Source organism: Cydia amplana, chromosome Z, assembly GCF_948474715.1.
Source record: "Cydia amplana chromosome Z, ilCydAmpl1.1, whole genome shotgun sequence".
In the NCBI taxonomy this organism is placed as follows: domain Eukaryota; kingdom Metazoa; phylum Arthropoda; class Insecta; order Lepidoptera; family Tortricidae; genus Cydia; species Cydia amplana.
The window spans coordinates 28,484,700-28,504,996 of NC_086096.1; the positions used below are offsets into that span (position 1 = coordinate 28,484,700).

General features: G+C 37.7%; 3 protein-coding genes across 3 annotated transcripts in view; 1 reads left to right on the plus strand and 2 right to left on the minus strand.

Annotated features, from left to right (window-relative positions):
- Nucleotides 1-954: 954 nt before the first annotated feature.
- On the minus strand, nt 955-1,958 carry LOC134661876 (neuronal membrane glycoprotein M6-b). The gene has a single exon (XM_063518101.1). The coding sequence runs from the start codon at nt 1,847-1,849 to the stop codon at nt 1,106-1,108; it is 744 nt and encodes a 247-aa protein (XP_063374171.1). The 5' UTR covers nt 1,850-1,958; the 3' UTR covers nt 955-1,105.
- A 507-nt stretch (nt 1,959-2,465) lies between these two features.
- On the plus strand, nt 2,466-7,945 carry LOC134660609 (probable Golgi SNAP receptor complex member 2). The gene is made up of 4 exons (XM_063516377.1): nt 2,466-2,671; nt 3,255-3,360; nt 5,196-5,379; nt 7,731-7,945. The coding sequence occupies exons 1-4, from the start codon at nt 2,538-2,540 to the stop codon at nt 7,937-7,939; spliced, it is 633 nt and encodes a 210-aa protein (XP_063372447.1). The 5' UTR covers nt 2,466-2,537; the 3' UTR covers nt 7,940-7,945.
- Nucleotides 7,946-11,849: 3,904 nt separating this feature from the next.
- LOC134661414 (EF-hand domain-containing protein 1-like) overlaps nt 11,850-20,297 on the minus strand; it is a 49,523-nt gene continuing 41,075 nt past the window's right edge. The window contains exons 11-16 of the mRNA XM_063517489.1: nt 18,773-18,995; nt 18,333-18,493; nt 17,364-17,572; nt 16,858-17,065; nt 14,924-15,076; nt 11,850-12,185 (exon numbers count right to left, since the gene is read on the minus strand). Coding sequence (XP_063373559.1) covers nt 11,910-12,185; nt 14,924-15,076; nt 16,858-17,065; nt 17,364-17,572; nt 18,333-18,493; nt 18,773-18,995 — 1,230 coding nt within the window. The 3' untranslated portion in view covers nt 11,850-11,909. The remainder of the gene's footprint in view (nt 12,186-14,923; nt 15,077-16,857; nt 17,066-17,363; nt 17,573-18,332; nt 18,494-18,772; nt 18,996-20,297) is intronic.

Sequence of the window (20,297 nt, forward strand, 5' to 3'; positions counted from 1 at the left end):
GATGTTGACACAATTTTCATATAATTAGTGTTACTTAAATGTAATATTATTTTGTTACCTATACTTAAGCAAGGCTATGTGCAAAGTGCATAGTTGTTGAACTAAAATAAATTATAGTGCACATGTTGGCATAAATGTATACTTTAATGGGCCTAACTTTTACACTATTATACAGTAAACTTCAGAGATAACTGACCCCCTTCCCCTGTATAGAAACTTGTTTGCAGTTATCTCTGCAGCTTACTGTATACTTAACGTCAACCATATGGGCTAAAAATATGTTCAGAGGATAAAAACACCACATAAACTTAATAAAACAATGTTGGCTAAGACTTAAAATCTGTTAGCAGGTACACAGCTGATGTAAAGAGGCCCACAGCTATCAGGCGGATGCCAAAGTCATGTGCGCATTGCCAAAACGATAAAAAGAGAGTACTTAAATGCCAAAAGAAAAATTTCTAAAAGCACCTATTTGAATAAAATATATTATTCTAAATATATAAAAAGGTATCCACTAAGTGTTCCTTACAATTACTAATACACTTAAGTCAATGTAACATATCACTTAAAACTAGAGGAATGTAGGAAAATGGACCAAACTCAAATTGTAATCAGTCTACTTACAATACTTAAAATAAGCTTCCTAAATGGATAGCTGATGCAGATAGCAAGAGGAAATGATTGTTTACTTTGCAACAAGTACTGTAGGAAGTTGATTGCCAAACAATAGTTGCTCCAGCTGAAGGTTAGTTACAACACAATTAACAATATATCCAGAGAGAACAGTCATTCATCTGGAAAAACTTTGAGCGCAAGTCATTCAGAACATTAGGGTCAAACTTAGTTACACAAAATTGCTTTTAAGTACCATGAGTGCAAAACAGCAACACATAGTCATTTTAGATATGTAAAGATGTGAATGAATATTATCATTCAAGATGTTACAATACAATGTTTTAGGGCTAATTCACTGCTGGTCAGTCTTTCTCAATTACATAAATGTATAGGTGAACACAAAACTGTGGAGTTTAAATCTTTCTTTCTATTAATGTCACATTTTAGTAGTAGCCTCCAGGGAGCGCAGAAGGGGTGCGCGGGCTGTGTACTAGAAACGATCTTTAGATGCATGCAGATCGGGGTTTGTCAAGTACTGCAGCTCTTGTAGTTCTTGGAACTTCTCATGATCTCTAATGTGTGCATAATTAGCAGACAGGCACATAAGGTAGTGTACTAAACTTAGTATTACAAGAACACAGGAGACCATAGCCAAAATAAACATAAATTCTGCCTTCTCCACATAATCTTTGCAAAAAAATTTCATCATTTGTGAATCACAGATTTTCATGTCTGGTTGTTTCACATTGGAAGGGAACATGAAATCAAACTGCGTGAAGTCAATGCACGTATCATTCTTGATGTTCTCAGGTTTGGAACAGAGCTTCCAGAAGATGGTGAATAAGAATGTCGTTATGACTAGGAATCCCAGCAGAACGATCCAGGTGAAGGTTAGTATGTAGGTGATGACCATGAACACCGCGCAGGAGACGCGGCCGCTGACGCGCGCGCGCCACGCCCGGTACACCTTCTGCCGCGTCGCCCCCGTCGTCAAGCAGCCGAGGCACAGCAGCATTAGCCCCAGGGCTGCCATGCACGCGCTGCCGACGACGAATATCATCTTCAATGCTTCCATCCATATCAGTCGAAAGTGAAATACTTGATCGAACATCTGTATTGATAACTGCGACCCTTTGTACATAGTGCCACAAAACACTCCCACGCCCATGCAGCACATAATGGTTGCTATAAGGGTTGCATAAGGCACCCGGGTCAAACACGCCTGGCATCCCATTTTGGAGATACACTGTCAATTATAAGTAATAATAAAGATTCTTATTTCCGTTTTTTGTCCAAATTTTATTTAAGTGATTCATCAACACAAGTGTTTAAGTTAAGTCAAGAGAAGAGACATTCAGAGTACAGGTAAGAAAGAAAGACTACAAATTGTCTATGCGTCTGCTGTTTACACTGTCAATTCATAGAGTCGTAATTTACAGAACAAAACAAGTTTTAATTCTCTATTATTATTTTTGTAATGCTGTTTTGTATTATTCATGAAAGCTGCTATCGCAACACATTTAAAATAAATAGACTAGTTTAAAACAGTTAAGTTATTGAGAAGGAAACCGATGCAAACGAATTAATACAAGACACGTCAGTTGACTCGATATTATTTCCAAACCATTCAGTCATTCCATCAGTCCACTCATTCACTCAGTATCGACGACCGACCGGACCGGCGTCAAAATGACAGATCATTAACACGACTTGATGTTTTTGTGATGTTGTAAATTTCAAATCAAATCGACTTAAATTCTTAAATAATACCGTAAAAATTACGCTTTGAATTATATAAATTCAACTAATCAACACGTTACCTAAATATAAACCAAGAAAGAAGCACTCGCGTGCGCGAGTTGGCAAGTGTTTGGTTAATTTTACATGGTTACAACACTTTGGATTTTATACATTTTATTATAATGGAAACTCTCTATCATCAAACGACTCAGTTAATACAAGAAGCATCGGACTTATTTCAACAGTTAGAGAAGGATGTAAACAATGCAGAGTCAATCGAAAATGCAATTCAATTAAAAATTAACGCCATTAACGCGTAAGTATATGTATATTGTAACTGAGATTGTAACCATATGTTACTTTAGTTATTAATATTTTAACAAAACCCATAAGTATTATATATGTTCAAAAATACCTTTTTTATTAACTGGAAGAGTGATAGAGACCAGCCCATCTAATCATTGGACTAAATAGCAACATAGGTAGGTGCTTAAATCCAACATCAGTGGTTATAACTAATAAGAATTTACTTCTTTAAATTTGTTCAGGTAAAATACAAATAAGAAGTATATACTTCTAAGGCAGCATACACTATACATATAAAAAATGAAAACTTTTGTAGGTATCATGGTTAGCCTAAGACGGGTCGGCAAAGCATGGCATTATTTTGACTCTTCTATTTTCCTAAAAGTGTACCATAAGGACTACTTGTTGTGACTTTTTGATATCCCTGATACTGATAATTTCTACTGCAGCAGTCTCTTCTTCCAACAAGTATGCTGAACGTACAATGATACAATGCTGAAAAACTCTGAACAATGAGCTTTGATACAGGATACATTTAAGTGTACATATAACATGATATAGAAAAATCTTAATATCTTGTAAATATATTCCAGGCACTGCGAGAAATTAGATGTGTTTGTATTCAAAACTCCTGTAAACAGCAGACCAATGGCAAAGATGCGAGTGGACCAATTGAAATATGACAACAGACATATTCAGGTATCATTAATTGGGGCATTATCTATGAAAAGGGTCCTTATTGTCGATGGCGCTTACGCCACACAGCGTCACGCGGCATTGTATTTATATCGGAGCATCGTTAATAATGGCGTAAGCGCCATTGACAATAAGGACCCTTTTCATAGATAACGTCACAATTTAGTTCTAAAGATTAATATGGGGAGGACCGTCTACAGCTCTTTTGTTTCTTTTACTCTTGTGCTTGTACACATACTCCACTTAGGGCTAACCACAGTTGCACCAACACCATTTGACAGATTGATCAACATCACTCGGCAGACAACTATGAAAATTCCCATACAAAAAAATGTAGCAAACGCTTTAACGGTGACAGGCGGTTACAGAGGACCCTTACAGAAGGTCGGTAAAGCAGAAAGAGTGAAGCCGATCCTTTCTGACCGTGTCTGAGTGAAGTATGTATACAAATATGAGAACTCTTGCCCTATTATGTAAAATGTGTGTGTCCATAACATTGAGATCAAAATATTTATTTATCAAAAAACAGCAGAGTAAGCAAGACATTAATGGTTCTAAGTTGGGTAGAGCTGCTATGTCATTGAAACCAGGGAAGTGTTTTGTTGATCTGAATCTGAGCCATATCTCTGATGATGGAAGTTATGATTTTAGATCTTAACCAGCCCATTACAAGACTTAGCTTCTAGTTAGTAGATTAATGAGACTTGCTTCACTTTGTAAGTCAGAATTCATGTTAACGCTAACCCCCGTATTCATAAAACGACAGATAAGGACAAACGATTATTACCTAATTGAGGTTTGTAGCGCGTTTATGAATAAGGGGGTAAATGTATGTTTTTTTATGTAGTAGCTATCTATTTAAAAATGAGTGGTCATGACCCTCGTTCCGGGTCGTTCCTTATGCAAAGGTTGTCCATCGCGGTTCAACGTGGCATCGCGGCGAGCGTGATGGGCTCCTTTGCATCTGGAGGGGCGTGGGGCGAATTTAGTGATTTAGTAATAGTGTTTAGTTTTTCGAGTTATTTAAGTATACCTAGTTAATTTTAATGTAATTGATTATCTTAATAAACTGTTTTCATTGAAAAGAACAACGCTTATTTAAAAATATATATTATTAAGGTTTTTGGGGATAATGACTTACTTTTTGGGAAAAATACTTTGTAATTTAAAGCATATTACATGACCAGCATGACTACCCACATACTTAAAGAGATAATCCTATCTTATCATAGTCAGAAATGAAATGGAATATTTTACCCATTTCTACATTTAATTTTCCATAATATTATCAAATATTTTTATCTGTTAGATTAAGGCCAGGTATGTATTGCCGTGTTTGCGTATGATTTAACATTCCTTTTATTTTTCTATACTAAGGAAAGAGATCCTAAATTGGCCAAATTCTTATAATGTACAGCGTACATTTCACACTATATAAAGTTGCTCCTGTAGAATTATAAAAGCAATTTCGCTATAGGTAACAAACATGCTAATAACGTTTGCATTCAATATTATATTATTGTTTTAAAGTTATTTACTTACAAGTACCTACTTAAGGAACTCTATTGTATTGTGCAAAAAAATATTAATTTATTTCTGTGATTTTCAATGATTTCATAACGCGACAATATAATTTTTAACAAAAAATTATAATTAGAAACCCTATTGAAAGAAAAACAGTTTCCGCGATGCCCTAATTCTCCTTTGTATGAAACCTACCTGCATTGTTTTTTTCATTAAGGCTTTGTGAGCCCGCTCTCTCCGCCCGTCTATAGAGGATATAGAGCCGAGATACCAATAGAATTAGGGAGATATTGAACCAATTATTAAATTTGTAGGCGTCGCTGAACAACGCTCAGAACAAGCGGCGGCGGCGCGAGCAGGAGCTGGCGGAGCGGGAGCAGTTGCTGAGCCGGCGCTTCGGCCCCGGCCATGACCACACCATCACCGTCGACTACCTTGCGCAGGAGCAGAACTCGCTGCATAACTCGCACCGGAATGTTGACGAAATGTTACACACTGGTAATAATTCATTGCTGTTCATTTTATCCATGTTCTAAGCTATTCTCCATGTCATAAATGATGAGTGTCTCGGTACACCTCTTCTCTAGAAGGGCTGAAGTCGGTAATGGACGATTTTGGCTTTACACAATTCTTAAGATGCTTGCTCTAACTAAAATAGTATATATGAAACAGTACAATAACAGAGCTGCAGATTGCGATTTCAATTATGATCCTCCGTCTGATATTTTGCTGTGTAAGCTTATGCATATATATTATCCAAATAAATAACCAGTATAGAATACTGCATTGCGAGACTTATTTATATCAAATTAATTCGTCTTAGGTATATACTTTAAAATTGTAGAGAAATAGGTATGCAAGGTATGCTCCAATGTTGATGTTTAGCCCTGTTGGTAAATTATAAAATTATGTAGTATTTAAATTATGACGTTTATAATAACACTTGCACAGTCAGGGCTATCATAATCGTTGCCAACTTAGCTTGATCTAACTCTATCTACCTTGTACTATCTACGTAAATCCCAATATGATTATCCATATGTAGTGGTAGTAAAAGAACGAGATGTGGAAACGAGACAAGAATTCGTTCAAAGTGTCGTCACACAGGCGCGTTTTCCGGGCAGTGCGTGAACGGGGCGCGCCGCTTTTACATATAAAACGCTCACGCCCCGCACCGAAAACACGCCTGTGTGGCGGAACCTTTAGTGAGAATAGTAGTAGCTTTATAGTAAAAGTACCCTTTTACGAGTATACAGATAAAGGTTCAATAGGAAAATTTGGCTTTACATTCTGAAGCTAAGGCTTCATGTACATATGTCCATGGGAAAGACGTAAACCTAATCGCTGTATATCACTTACATTAAATATCTCGTAAGTGTGTTATGTTTGAAATGTCCTTTGTTTTACCTTTCGATATTGTTTTGTAGTGAACATTGAACTGTAGATGCGACGCTGTCTCATGTTGCCATTATTTATAATTACATTATTGTATTGTTATGTACGAAATATTTGATATTTACCACTAGCTTTTCGGTGAAGGAAAACATCGTGAGGAAACCTGCATACATCTGCGAAGAAATTCAAAGGTGTATGTGAAGTCCCCAATCCGCATTGGGCTAGCGTGGGGACTATAGCCCAAGCCCTCTCGCGCGTGAGAGGAGGCCTGTGCCCAGCAGTGGGACGTATAAAGGCTGAAATATTATTATTATTATTATATTATTGTTGTAACTAAATCAATATTCAAACAGCCTTAGATGCTCAGCTCTTTTGTGTTTTAGAACACTAGCTTCACTCAACACTAAGAATTTTGCAATATTCCTAATAGTTGTCCAGATTTTCGGATTTTCTTTGCCTTTTCTGGCTTATGAGCTCCAAAAACGAACAAGAATAACAGTGTAGTTCACGAACAAGTGACACATAGGTAGGTATGCGTGGGATAACGTAAACACGAGTCATCATCATTACAAGTAGGTAGGTGGAAATGGCCCGGCAGATAATTATACACTATGCACTGCAATCTCAACACACTATATAATCAATTGTAGTTACTTCTAAGTCTTCGAACAAACAATCGCTGTCTCGGCTAAGGAAAAATGCGACAAAAAGAGAAATATCACTTACCACATTTTATATGCCGTGCTCTTTCTTTTTCTCTGGATGCAACTTTTTTTATTCACTGCGTTACTATTATATGCTGCTAAGGTGTGCGTAAATCGCGCTGGGAATATAAGCACGAGGCGGATTTGCGTGACCGCAGAGCACCTGAAGACTAAGAGTCGAACAATGGTAATTTTTTACCAAAATCGCAAAGAGGTCTGCGAGTTAACTCGGCGCTATTAAATATTAACGACATCAGATCTGCACCGCTACTGAGCCGCGAGCTGTGCCGCTGATAATTACTATTTCTCTGCCGCCATCCGTTAAGGTCGTTTTATGTACAACTTAAGATAATATTACGGTTTTAATGTATTTGTCGGAATCTAATGCCTAATACATCGTATCTTTTTTTTTAATATTCAACCTTGAAGTTGCAAAGCGAGTTTTATGTGAGGTGCTATCGAGTCATATATGTACGTGTATTATTGTGGAACTTGTTATGCTAATTGATTACTTAGCTTAGCCTTTTCGACCTGACTAGCTGCAGATGCGACTATGTACTTGTAACGCTTCCTTATACTGTCTGAATGTATTACTGAATCGCGATTAGAAAGGGATTGAGATAGCTGTCAATCCATATTGATTTTGACGTAAGTGTATGGAAATCTGTTATTTCTAATCCCTTTCTGATCGCGGCATGATAATAATCATTGCATGCTGCGAAATCGTATTGACGTATGACTTATTTTCAGGTTCGAATATATTGCAGACGTTACGGTACAACAGGGATACTCTGAAAGGAGCCCACAAGAGGCTGATAGACTTGGCCAACACTCTAGGACTTTCCAATGCCACAATTTCACTCATCGAAAGGAGGGTGTCGCAAGATAAGTATATATTGTTTGGGGGAATGTTCGTCACCCTCGTTGTAATCGTTCTTGTAATTATATACTTGGCGTAAATGGAATGGTACAGTTTAGTGGCATGTTGAGGTCGTTTGAAATTTAAAAGAGAATTGTTACCGGAAGTTAATTATTCTGTGAGAGTACTGGATTGGATAAGTATTATAATTTATATTTTGCACAGGGAAATCCAAAATTGCCGGATTTATTATTTTCAATATTGTTAAATAAAATCAATACCTACCTGCCAACGTTATTTAGTAATTTTCTACTTCTTTGACTAACATTATATTAATTTTTTTGTACCAGCGTATAATTTAGTTACTAAAGACGCCTTCGATAAATTCATAGCGTCTAGGTGCAAAGTGTACCTATGTGTAGTACACTTTTTGCATACATTTTGTCTGACACAACGCTATGCGTTGAACGAATCGTCCTGTTTTGAGAATTATATTATGATTATGACATCACCTAATCTGGTATTCTCGGTATAAACGCTTGAAGTATGCTTTATACGGATTGGACATCTACTTGTTGTAGTTACTGTCATTTTTTTTTTTTTTTTTTTTGAGAGAGAGAGATTCTTTATTTGTGAAAACACAGGTACAATGAATGGTCTTACATTATAGTTTGGTAGTCTCACCATGCTCTGCCAATAGTGGCGTACAAATACTATACTACTTATAAACATAAACCATGCATTATTTCAAAATTTACAATTTGTAAATTAAATATTAATCATTAGAACATGTGACAAAAATTAGGATATAATTATACTTAAGAAATAAAATATATACATGCATTTAATTTTCATTCAAATAATCGCTTATTTTATAATAACATTTTTCGATTAATAGTGCAGTCAGTTGTTTTTTAAATTGTGATAGTGGTAATGTTTTTAAACAATCAGGAATTTTATTATATATTCTGGTTGCCATTCCAAAAATGCTTTTCCGCATCAATGTGGTGTTCTGTGGCTCATTGTGCAACTTTTGGTCATATTGTGATCGCGTTCTCATTTTCTTTACTGTACGATTCTCATTACTGTACGAGTACAATCAAGTTTAAGGGGCTGTCAACACCCAATGTTCCTGAAATTGATGTTACTTAAGCAGTCATTTAAAGAAAAACAATTTGTTTCAGTAAAGCAAAACAAATGTCTATGTTAATAATATCCATTATATCTCAAAGACAGTGGTCGTACCCGATACATGATTGAACGAAATTTGCTCCGTAGAAAGTAATGGGAAATACTGGTCTTAAAATCACCATTAAACGGTTCTTACTTTATTTTTTTGACTTATGGGTCTGCAATTAAAATCACAATTTCAAAACATTGATACCTAACCCGCTAACGAGTAATATTACACAAATAATTCACTTCTTTTTTATTTCAATAGTTTTATTACTTTTAACTGCCGCTGCTCAGCCATACAAAACTGATAGCCGTGGCGTTGGTCATAAATTAATCTTTGATTATGTCAAGGAAACAATATTTTCACGCGTTTTGAGGTACCTAGACGATGAATATGCAACTATCAAATTATTACTGTTGATTTTTTTTTCAATATTGCCCTTCGTTTCACATTAAATTGTATAAAAATATTTTCCATAATGTCAATATCCAGAGAGGAAAATGGAGACATTTGTATGGAGAAGTGGCCGTCCAATACCCTATTAAGCATCGAAATTGATTATTAAATTATGTGGAACAGCAAGATCCTAAGGGCTTAGCCAAGATGACAACCGTACATCGACAAACGCCGATCGAAAAGAGAAAATTTATCGGGATGAGAGGTGCCGTGAAATCTCACGTAATCATTTCCATAGGTACATTATTTCACTTTCGATTCGATTGATGGCGTTTTCTATCAACGATTGTCACTTGGCTAGCCCCCCGGTCATTCATAAAAATTCTAACTATATTTATTGCAAGTAATTAGCATTCCAAGAAAAGCAGTACAATGATCCCCACACTAGGCTCAGCCTGTAACGTGGGAATCTTAGAGAAATATCGAAATGTTGCGGCCTAAGGCCTGTAAGTTTATCAATCATTAATTTGTGGGATTTATTTTTATTTTATTACGCAGTTATTATGTACAAATGTACATGTCAGGGTGACATGTCAAATTAAATTGGGTAGGTTATAATACAGTAATTTTATAGGTACATTTAGCGTTTTGTCAAATCAAGGGATATTTTGCAGACTTGTTTATGATGTTGGCGCAATGACTTGTTTATGATGTTGGATCAAGTTTGTGACTATGAATGCTGAACGCAACATAAATCGAAAAAAGCGAGATAATACGTTTTATTTTTTAATTTCAGCGATTATAAACTGTCGAATTCCCAGGTCCAATCTATGTATTTCTTCCCGCTCTTAGCAACTAGGGCAGGTTATATGTATATCATTTTCATATATTTTAGGGATTCCTTATTCTATAAAGTATCACTTCAAAGTAAAACTATCAAAAACTAGTCTCTTAGGGCTATAATCGCTGAAATCTAAAACAAAAACCGAAATTATCGCGGTTTTTCCGATTTTTGACAAAGTTGCGTTTGGCGCTCGAAGTCTTGGATCATTCATTGAGCCAACATCATAAACAAGTCTGCAAAATATCAGAACTACCGGATTTGACGCAAACGAACCCCCTTACAAAAGGCGACAATATTACTGGATTATTACGAGAATTGGTAATACATATTTGATTAATTTAGGAAACTTATAGTCCATTGTCGATTTTCTAAGAAATTCCCAATTCTAATACTTCGCTGCTACATATGAGAAGAGCTTTACATACAGGGTGTCCCAAGAAGTAGTGATATACTGAAGCTGGGAGGTAGATAGTATGTTTTATTTTTCTAAGCGCCCTTGAAGTTGTGAACATACTGGGTAATTTTATCTTTCTTGGCATTATTTTTTTTTTAATTCCATTCAAAGACCTAACGATAGTAAATGTTACGTACCATACTGAATTGGCCTATCTATCAGCGTAGCACACAAAAAAAAATCAAGCATCTACCGCAATAATTCACGTCACCATAAATAAAAATCTCATCGTACTCGGCGATAGGTGAAAAATTAAAAAAAATCATAACTCCGAAAATACGAAAAATCGCGGAACATACATGGGGGTGATTCAGATAGCCCTCTAGGTCCTCTACCTCCCAGCTTCAGTATATCACTACTTCTTGGGACACCCTGTATATATTTTTTACATCATATAGGACTATATGTACGCACCTTAATTTTAAGTTTAAATTAATAATCGTTATTATCTATGTTATCTTGAAAATAAGTATGCAAATATATTTTATGATAATAAAAATCAGGTTTCATTTGGTGACCACACTTTAAATAAATATTTACGTCTGATAACTAGCTAACTCGGTACACGTATTTAGGACACAGTGACCACGCACAAAGGGAACTGCCGGCCTAGCCAAGCTGACAATCGCCATCGCTTCGACGACGAAACGCTTTGTGTCTCTCAATCACTTTTACATATTAGTGCGACAGTGCCAATTGCGTATCGATCGCTAAGGGCTCATTTAGATGGCGCGCGAACTCGTATACGATTTTAGTTACATTGCGGACCATGGAGGTTACATCAATTCAGCCGACCGATCAAATGACGCAATGTAATGAAACAGAGCGTAAGCGAATGACATCATTTTGATGTCAAACAAAATGTAAGCAAGAATTGGCCTCTTGGTTCTAGCATCGTGTTCACGTATGAACTTGACCCCGCACACAACATCGTTTACCACGAAAGTCGTCGTTCTATGCGATGCGTTCATGAACGCAGCGCAGATCATGTGGTCCGCGTGGCAGGTTCTGTGTCAGGAATGCATAAATCTAATAATTAAAGCAAATCGAATGTGTGCCGAGCTTAGTTATACTTATATGCGTAAACATTTGCCTATCCCTATAATATTCAATAAACGACGTGGATAAGAGTGTACTAGTGCATTTATTATGAAAACTTCCATGTCATTACATCAGACTAGATTCGCTGATAAGTGAAGTTACAGGTGAGTGACCACCGTTTTGTCCCTTTTGTCGGGATCGCAACAGGGCATTTTAGGTTCGACGTGCGGGCACGAGAAGGCTACGTCTTCTGGCTGTCGCGGCGCGCAGGAGTCCGCGGCGGCCGGCGGGGCCCGGCAAGTCTCCACCGGCGGCGTCGGCGCCCGCGGATGCTCCGCCACGCGGGCCGCTGCCGGCGATATCTCCGGGATCTCTCGACGCATCTTCTTCACTTGCTCGTAAGCATCAGGTGCTAACTTCATGTACTCAGGTATCTGAAAGGGACAAAACAAAACGCTTTGCTTTAGGGCGCATATACACTTTAATAAATACTGAACAAACACGGGTGTCTTGATTTGATCGAAACGAAGGATTCGTGTTAAAATTAAGATGATTTATGAGTATCACTACATAGTATAAAACAAAGTCGCTTCTCGCTGTCTGTCTGTCCCTGTGTATGCTTAGATCTTTAAAACTACACAACGGATTTTGATGCGGTTTTTTAAATAGATAGTGATTCAAGAGGAAGGTTTGTTAACCCGTGCGAAGTCGGGGCAGGTCGCTAGTGCTGTATAAATATAAAAAAACGTATTGTAATGTGACCTCGATTAAGTTAGGAAAATAATCACGACTAACAATTAATCTTAAATAATGCAGTATACCTATCTAAGATAAGATAAATAAAGTTATAGTAATAATGTAACAATAGATATATAGTTTCAATGCTGAAAATTCCATGTATCTCAATCCAGGTATAAACCTACGTACAACTTATCTTTATATTTAACTATAATATTATATTTTATGTTTTCGTTGACTTGCATGACATTTAAATGGGTTACATATCAGAATACCGAAAATCGATTTACCTAATGTTGAATCACCTATGCTTGTTTCACCTATTTTTTTAAATACCTAATGATCAATTAACCTAAGCTCATAACACCTAATGAACGAATTACCTATTGCACGTTTCACCTACAATTGGTTTACCTAAGCTCAGAATACCTATGGTCGATTTACCTAAACTTGAAACACCTAATACTCGAAATACCTAGAGCTAATATACCTAATACACGAAACACCTAATGTTGATATACCTAATGCACGAATTACCTAAAGTCGCATTTTGCTCATTTTGTCTCACTCAGTGAGCAAAATGCGATTTTGCTCACTGTTTTTAAGTAGCAAAGTACCCTTGTTCGAGCTGCTCAGGTGAAAAATTATTTGTAGGTACCTATCTACACAAACACGTCATGTCAAATGTTATTAGTTTCAAAGCCGAAAACAGACGTCACAAATGATTGTTTGGTACAACATAATATTTCTTAGGGTTCCGTGCCAAAAAGGTACAAAATGAACCCTTATGGTGCGACTCTGTCCGTCTGTCTGTCTGTCACATCGCTAAATATCTCGAGATCTACTTAAGCTATCGATTTGGAATTCGGAATAGTCTTGAACAACGCTAACCCAGATACATTGAAAGTGTTTTTACAGTACATATGGGGCTACTTTTCCGCACTAGTGCGTAAAATAGCACTTTTCGTGCGTATGTCGAAACTTTAAAGTGCCATATGTACTGTAAAACGTTGTTTGATACACGTGCGAATAGGTAATTCGCACTCGTGTCGGAAAGAGTTCGGATGATCAAAAACGTTATGTTTTTATTTTGCCATTATACATTATATTACGTACAAAAAGTATTGTTACTCGATATAAAGTAAATATTTATTTGTTATTATATATACTTGGTCAACCAGATCTTGACAGTAGAAAAAGGCGGCAAATTTGAAAAATGTAGGCGCGAAGGGATATCGTCCCATAGAAAATTTGAATTTCGCGCTTTTTTTTTACTGACAAGATTTGGTTGACCAGCTTATAATACGTTTTTTTGTCTAAAAAACTTTTTTATTATTTCGCTGAATGGAAAACTATCAGTGCCACGTTGGCTGTCGTTAACAGAAAAAATGAAAAATTAAAAAGTAAAACCGGCGCCATACCGGCGCCCGCCAGCGCCATTTTCACTCAAAATTTAGTTGTATCAAAATAGTTAACTTGAATTGCAACTGTAAGAGTTTTTTTGTACGAAATGAGTTGATGTGATTAATTTTTGCAATGTAAATCAATGCTGAAAGTAGTTTATTTTGCTGAATAATATATAATATGCAATATCATTCAAGTTCAAGCGAAAATTCGTAACTGTATGTGTAATACTCATGTAACCAATAATTGTTTTACTGTGATTTTTTCGCAAATGTATTAAAAAACGTCGTTCAATGTACGTGTGAAAGTGTTATTATTTACTTGTCCCGTGTCTTTTATCTCGGGACTCGTAAATAATAACACACTTTTCACACTTGCATTGAAATGTACTATTTTTTACACATGATAAAGAATTATCCCTAAAAACCAACATACATAGTACCGGTCGCGCAAATTCGATAGATGGCGGTGTACATAATTATGCTTAGTATTTAGCTTGCTATGTATTTTTACATCACCAATTAGAAAAAGAGTTTTTTCTTCCCTGCTAGGAGGGATCAAATGGCACTTTTCTTCCCTGCTTGGAGGGATCAAAGTAACAGGGGTACTGTTCTAGGACACTTTAATTTATTTGCACATTATTTTTTTAGCTTAAATAATATCTTTGAACATAATAATTACCTCATTGGTGATGTGAAAAGCAGTTTGTCTCACATGGTCAGAATTATTTCCATCTTAGGCGTAACACAACACACTTGAATCCTAAACGAAGCGAAGTAGAATTATGAGCGTAGTGAGCCCTAGCCGAGCCGTAAATATGCCATTTTGCTCGTTTGTGACACAAATTTACTGTCATGTTTATAAACGTGTTCCCATACCGTCTATATAAAGAGTTATTAATATTGTGTATTAAGTAGGAAACACCACCCACTCTGTACGTTGTGCCAATTCCCTGAATTCAGCCCTGAGTGATCAATCCGGACAATGCTAGGGAGATGATGGTACACTTTATTTGAAAATCGCCGCTTACCGCTTTGCAGTCAACTCCATAGGTGCCAAGGTAGCCGGGCAGGCGCGGCTTGTCGCCGGTGTCGTCGTCGGCCGCGCCGACCTGCGCCGCACTGGGCACCACTTCGTATGCGCACACGTCTGCGGCGCGCCGTGCGGCGCGCTCCGCGTGATCCTGGGGAACAGTTGGCCAAATTTAAGTAGGTACAACACAAATGCAGAATAAACAGAAAACGTATGAGGTTTTCGTAACTCAGCGGAACATTTTTGCTGTCACAAATTGGGATTTAGTGTTTATTCCGCCTAGAATGAGGAGCTCTGCAAACATTAAAATCAAAATCGACAACAAAATAAAAATCGGCCGAACTACAGAATAACTTTTGCATTCCTCCCAATCTAATGTTGCTGCTTTCTTGCCCAAGCTAAAAGATTATTTAAAATTTATTTTTATTATGAAAAATGATAAAACAAGTGTGTGAGTACATCGGCAAAGCATTGAAGGCAAATAAAGGTATTATGAACAATACTTAAGATCAAACTGTATTTTAATTTTTGTGTGTGTGTGTTGTGTATTTTAATGTTTTAGTTCGGTTTTTTAAATTGATGATCTTATTTTAGCTACGAGTATAAGAAACTCCTTTATTTAAATCTATATTGAGTGTTATGGTGGTTGGAGGGAAATGGAAGTTTCTTTCTAAACATTGGTCGGCTGATACGCCGTGAGAGGCATATTAACTTCCAGGTTGATGAGGAGCTAATTTTACAAGTTTGATAAAAGTTCGTGAAAGCCTTGGGACCGCGCGGGTGCGGGTGGATCGATGGCTGATAATTTGTAACGAGGTCGTTATTAACGACGTTCACAGCTTGTTGCTGTTGCCAAGGTCAGATAATGGCAAACCAGCATGCGCATGTCATTTTAAAAATACGATCTAGATTTAATTTTAGTCTATATATATATATATATATATATATATATATACACACAAGAATTGCTCGTTTAAAGGTACCTATCTACAAATTGAACAATATATGATTAGGATCATATTTTAAGTACCTATAGGGGTTCGCCTCCTACTTTGCTAAAATATCACTAAATCTATTTTAAAACTGCTTTTTAATTTAACTCCGCTAAAACTTCACAGGGGAACTTTACACATGTTAAAGAGACGGTCAAGGTTGTTGTGAGGTTGTGTTGTGACGTAAATGGGTTCACGACAAAGAAAACGATTAATAGCTAGGCCATGGTTATAGAAGTCGAAGTAGATTCATGATAACATATAATCACAGTAGGTACGCGTCTTCGATTGCTTATCATGGCATTGCAAGTGCAATGGGGTAAAACTGTCAATTGGTTTAAGAGGAAAGGGGACGAAGTCATCTAACCGCTTCTCCATATAAAGGTAGTCCTCATTTTCCGCTCTGAATATGAACATTATAGAAAATGTTTTTACGCAATGTGATGTATATTAAACAAAGCTATGCCCCTTGTTTTTTTTTCGATTTCTCATTTATTACGAGAGTACCTTAGTCACTTTTAAATAATTCTATGGTGGGTATTTGTTTTTCGCTCCTAAAACAAACGAAGAGGCATAGCTTTGCTTAAAATACAATAAATAGTGTTATATTTTCCATAATGTTAATATCCAGGGAGGGAAATGGGGACTAAGTATATACGTTTGTACGGAGAAGCGATCAGGCGTCCGTCCGGCAGTGATCAGCTTTAGGGCGTCCGCTAACTGGCACGGAGCGGGTGAGCGGGTTAACGAAAAATAGTATTGAGCAACGCTAACTGGCGCGTACGCGTGCGACGGATTTTACTTACAATGGCAGTGGCACCCGCGTGCGTGCTCCGCTCTGTGCACTCGCGCCAGCTAGCGAACGCCGTTAGTCTTTCTTGGCTGCCGATTAAGTCCTAGCAAAATGAGTTGCTTATGAAAATAATCGTAAGAGATTTACCGGCATCTTGTATCGTTCGCAATAGTTTGGGTCGTCATTGTAGTGCGGCTGTTCCCCGGGCGGGTACTGCGGGTAGGCCGGGCGCGCGGGCTCCCGGTGATCATCGGCCGCGGGCCCGCTGAAGCACACCACCTTCTGCTGGTCGTCGCGCGCGGCGCCCGACTTCAGTATACCCTTTAGGGGCATTATTTCGGCGCTTGTCGGTTTACTGAAAATAAACAGAATCGCGCGCTAATAAGCCACTCTCAATCACTGTTTAAACCTTTTTCTAGCTATTTAGTTAATTACATTATTTAAGGTTTATATAATATATATTAACACTATTAGATGAGTCATGGTATTTAAAATCGGAGCCTTCGACGGCGAGCCAAATGTCAAGTTCAAGCTTCCAATGTAGCATCTAGCCCCCAAGATGGCAGAACCTATACCTAATGCACAAGAAGAAGTAGGTACGAGAGCTGTAGCGAACAGCTATGCACCTACTAACGTATTATACTATAGTATACCTGAGGCGTGTAGATCTGAGACTCTCCTCGTAAGACAGGTGGTCGGTGTTCTGCGGAGGCGTGGGGGGCCTCGGCGGTGCCTCCGAGCCCTCCACCACGTCGAGCGCGGCCAGGCACCGCTCCATGGCGTTGGGTTCTGCCACCACCGACTGGCCTTGTTTTAAAAGCTCAGCGCGCTTAAATGCTGCTGCACCCTCACGTATGGCGTCCTGGAACACATGCCGAATAATTATCGACATTTGTAGTATCGTCATATACAATGTGATATATTATAGATATTATATATATATATGCTACATGTCATAGGTAGGTACTACATTTTTACACCATTTCGTAGCTAGCTTCAAAGTTTTTAGGTAAGTACGCGGGGAGGCTGACAAAAAAGAGAAAAATAAAAAAAAACTATGCTACTTTTTTCCCCGCTTCTTTGGCAGTTAATATATTGCCGCCATTACTACCGAGTATCAACGATTAATAATTAACATTTACTTTAACATTTTCTTTCATTTTGTTTCTAAGGCCGCGAACTTTTCAGTCGCCCCTCGTACTTAAGATAAAATAATGTCACGTGACATATTCTTATAAGCGTTGTTAAACTAGGTATACATCTCTTTGGGTATACACACTGTGTAGGTCGATGTATACCCATAGACTAGGAATCCTCTAGACGGAGTTTAGAGCAATTATTTCATGAAACCGATGCTGCTAAAAATACTGGGGGGGACGAGGTGAGCGAGTCCCGTGCCGTGATTGGTCCGTTCAAAGACACGGACGTCACACAAAGACACTGACTCGAACATGGAGTAAAACTACCGTATATTTGTGGCAGAGGGGGTAGCGCTACTATGCTCAGTCTGGAGGATGTCTTGTCTGTGTGTATACCTATAACCTTTCCTACAGGCCAGATGAAACTTAAAATTGAACCTTAAATTATATATATATATATATATATATATCGAAGACACTGACCTGTAGTTCGTCCTTTAGGTTACCCTCGCGCAAGTGGTAGTTGCGCACGTTGTCTATCACCTCAGGCGGGAACTTGTCGGGGTTGGCGCTCATGTACCGGTACACGAACAAGTCGCAGCCGACGATCTTGAACAGGTGCTTGAACACCGGTACAATCGCTCCTGTCACATACATGATAACCGCCTTCAAAATAATCTGTAGTAATTCTTTTAAAACACAGTATATAACTCTACCAACGACCTGCCCCGGCTTCGCACGGGTTACACAAAACCGTAACAAATTATACACCTAAACCTTTCTCAGGAATCACTCTATTAACGTAACACATATGTTATGGTTTTATAGTTAAACGATGATTTGTTAGATAACCTTATATTAATAAGTAGTTCAATTTTATTAAGTACCTATGTATATTAATATTTATTTTCGCCAAGACTTACCAATATAAAATCGTTCCGGCGTAAAATACGTAGGAAAACTGGGATCCGATTCAGGGGTCTGCAAGAGCATGGCCTTAAGGAACTTTCCCTCCTTTATGCCAGAGTTGCGGCGCGGGATCTCTCCGACCTGGATCTTGCCATCGGCCAGGCTGTAAGACAGCACAAACTGGCGCCCTTTATCCTCTGGGTGGATCCACTCCAGCTCGCACAGGTACCGTAGGTTCTGAAGTCAATTTTTACGACCCTCATTATTTTCTCTTAGGTATCAATCAATTATTCTTTAATGTCAAAAAGTATGTGTATAAGGTATTATTAAGCTTCCTAAACCTTGATGACAATATATTACCAAGGTAGTAATTTGCGAACAATGGACTGATCTGGTAGCCTAGCCAAGAAGCCAATCCTTTGCGCCGTAGTGAACGAAACGCTAATGTGTCTCTGTCGCACTTATATGGAAGAGTGATACTGATGGAAATTAAGTACCTGCTTAGTACTACGTAATATTTGTGGCGTTCCATTCTTAGAGGGTCATTAATCATTATACTCCATGTGCATAAGGACCCTTCTCTGCTGGAAAGCCACATGTATGCATGCTCTATAAAAAAACAATAACTACGAAGCTTTCGCTAGAAATCACCATATTTCATTTTAAATAGAATAAACGCAGTTCTTTTCACAGAAAATACATTATAAAATAAACATACCTACAAAAGAATTCGCGTGCAGCTATTTAAATGAGATGAGTGGAGAGATTGCGTAGGTATGAGACTTAATTCTCTTTGGTATGAGTAAGCTCTGTAGAAAATGTAGAAGATCAAGGACATTGGAAACCAGCTTATGAGTAGGTCAAGCAAACTTTTTGCAGTGTACTTGGAGGATCGCTGATAAGTTTTTAGCGTTTTCAAAGTTACTTTGACAATACTCAGAACTTGTGCTCGGGGATGAAGAAGCTGAGACTGTTTTCGCAACAAGCTGAATTATACAGGGTGGCATCCGCGACATGATCAGAACTTAACAGGTATGGGATAGTAGGACCGATTTTAACATGTTTATGGTCCTGTACTTAATATACCTACCTATCTTCCTGAGATCTTAGGACAAAAATCTTCCCTCCAGCGACAAGAAAATTGGGGCAGTCGACCTACATACAGTATTTTGCAAAGAGCATAATTTTGTAATATTACCTAATAAGTTCAATATATTTTTTATGTATTATATTTAACATGTATTCGCAATAAACACTAGTTTTGTTTTATTTTACTTTATTCCTATCAAAATTGGGTTAAAATAGTCAGTCGAAGTCGGAATTGGCAATTTCTGATTACGTGTATATAATAAATATGATATGATATGATGTGTGTGTGTGTGTGTGTGTGTGTGTTTGTGTGTGTGTGTGTGTGTGTGTGTGTGTGTGTGTGTGTGTGTGTGTGTGTACGTGTGTGTGTTTCTGATTATGTGTTGAGATATATTTCACCCGGTAGAATACTATTTCCGTGGCTGTTGCGACTTCAAATGAGTTGAGATG

Coding starts and splice junctions, on each gene's coding strand:
- LOC134660609 (XM_063516377.1), top strand. CDS start 2,538: ATGGAAACTCTCTATCATCAAACGACTCAGTTAATACAAGAAGCATCG. Junction 2,672..3,254: donor AAAATTAACGCCATTAACGC/GTAAGTATATGT, acceptor AATATATTCCAG/GCACTGCGAGAAATTAGATG. Junction 3,361..5,195: donor ATGACAACAGACATATTCAG/GTATCATTAATT, acceptor TTAAATTTGTAG/GCGTCGCTGAACAACGCTCA.
- LOC134661876 (XM_063518101.1), bottom strand. CDS start 1,849: ATGGGATGCCAGGCGTGTTTGACCCGGGTGCCTTATGCAACCCTTATA.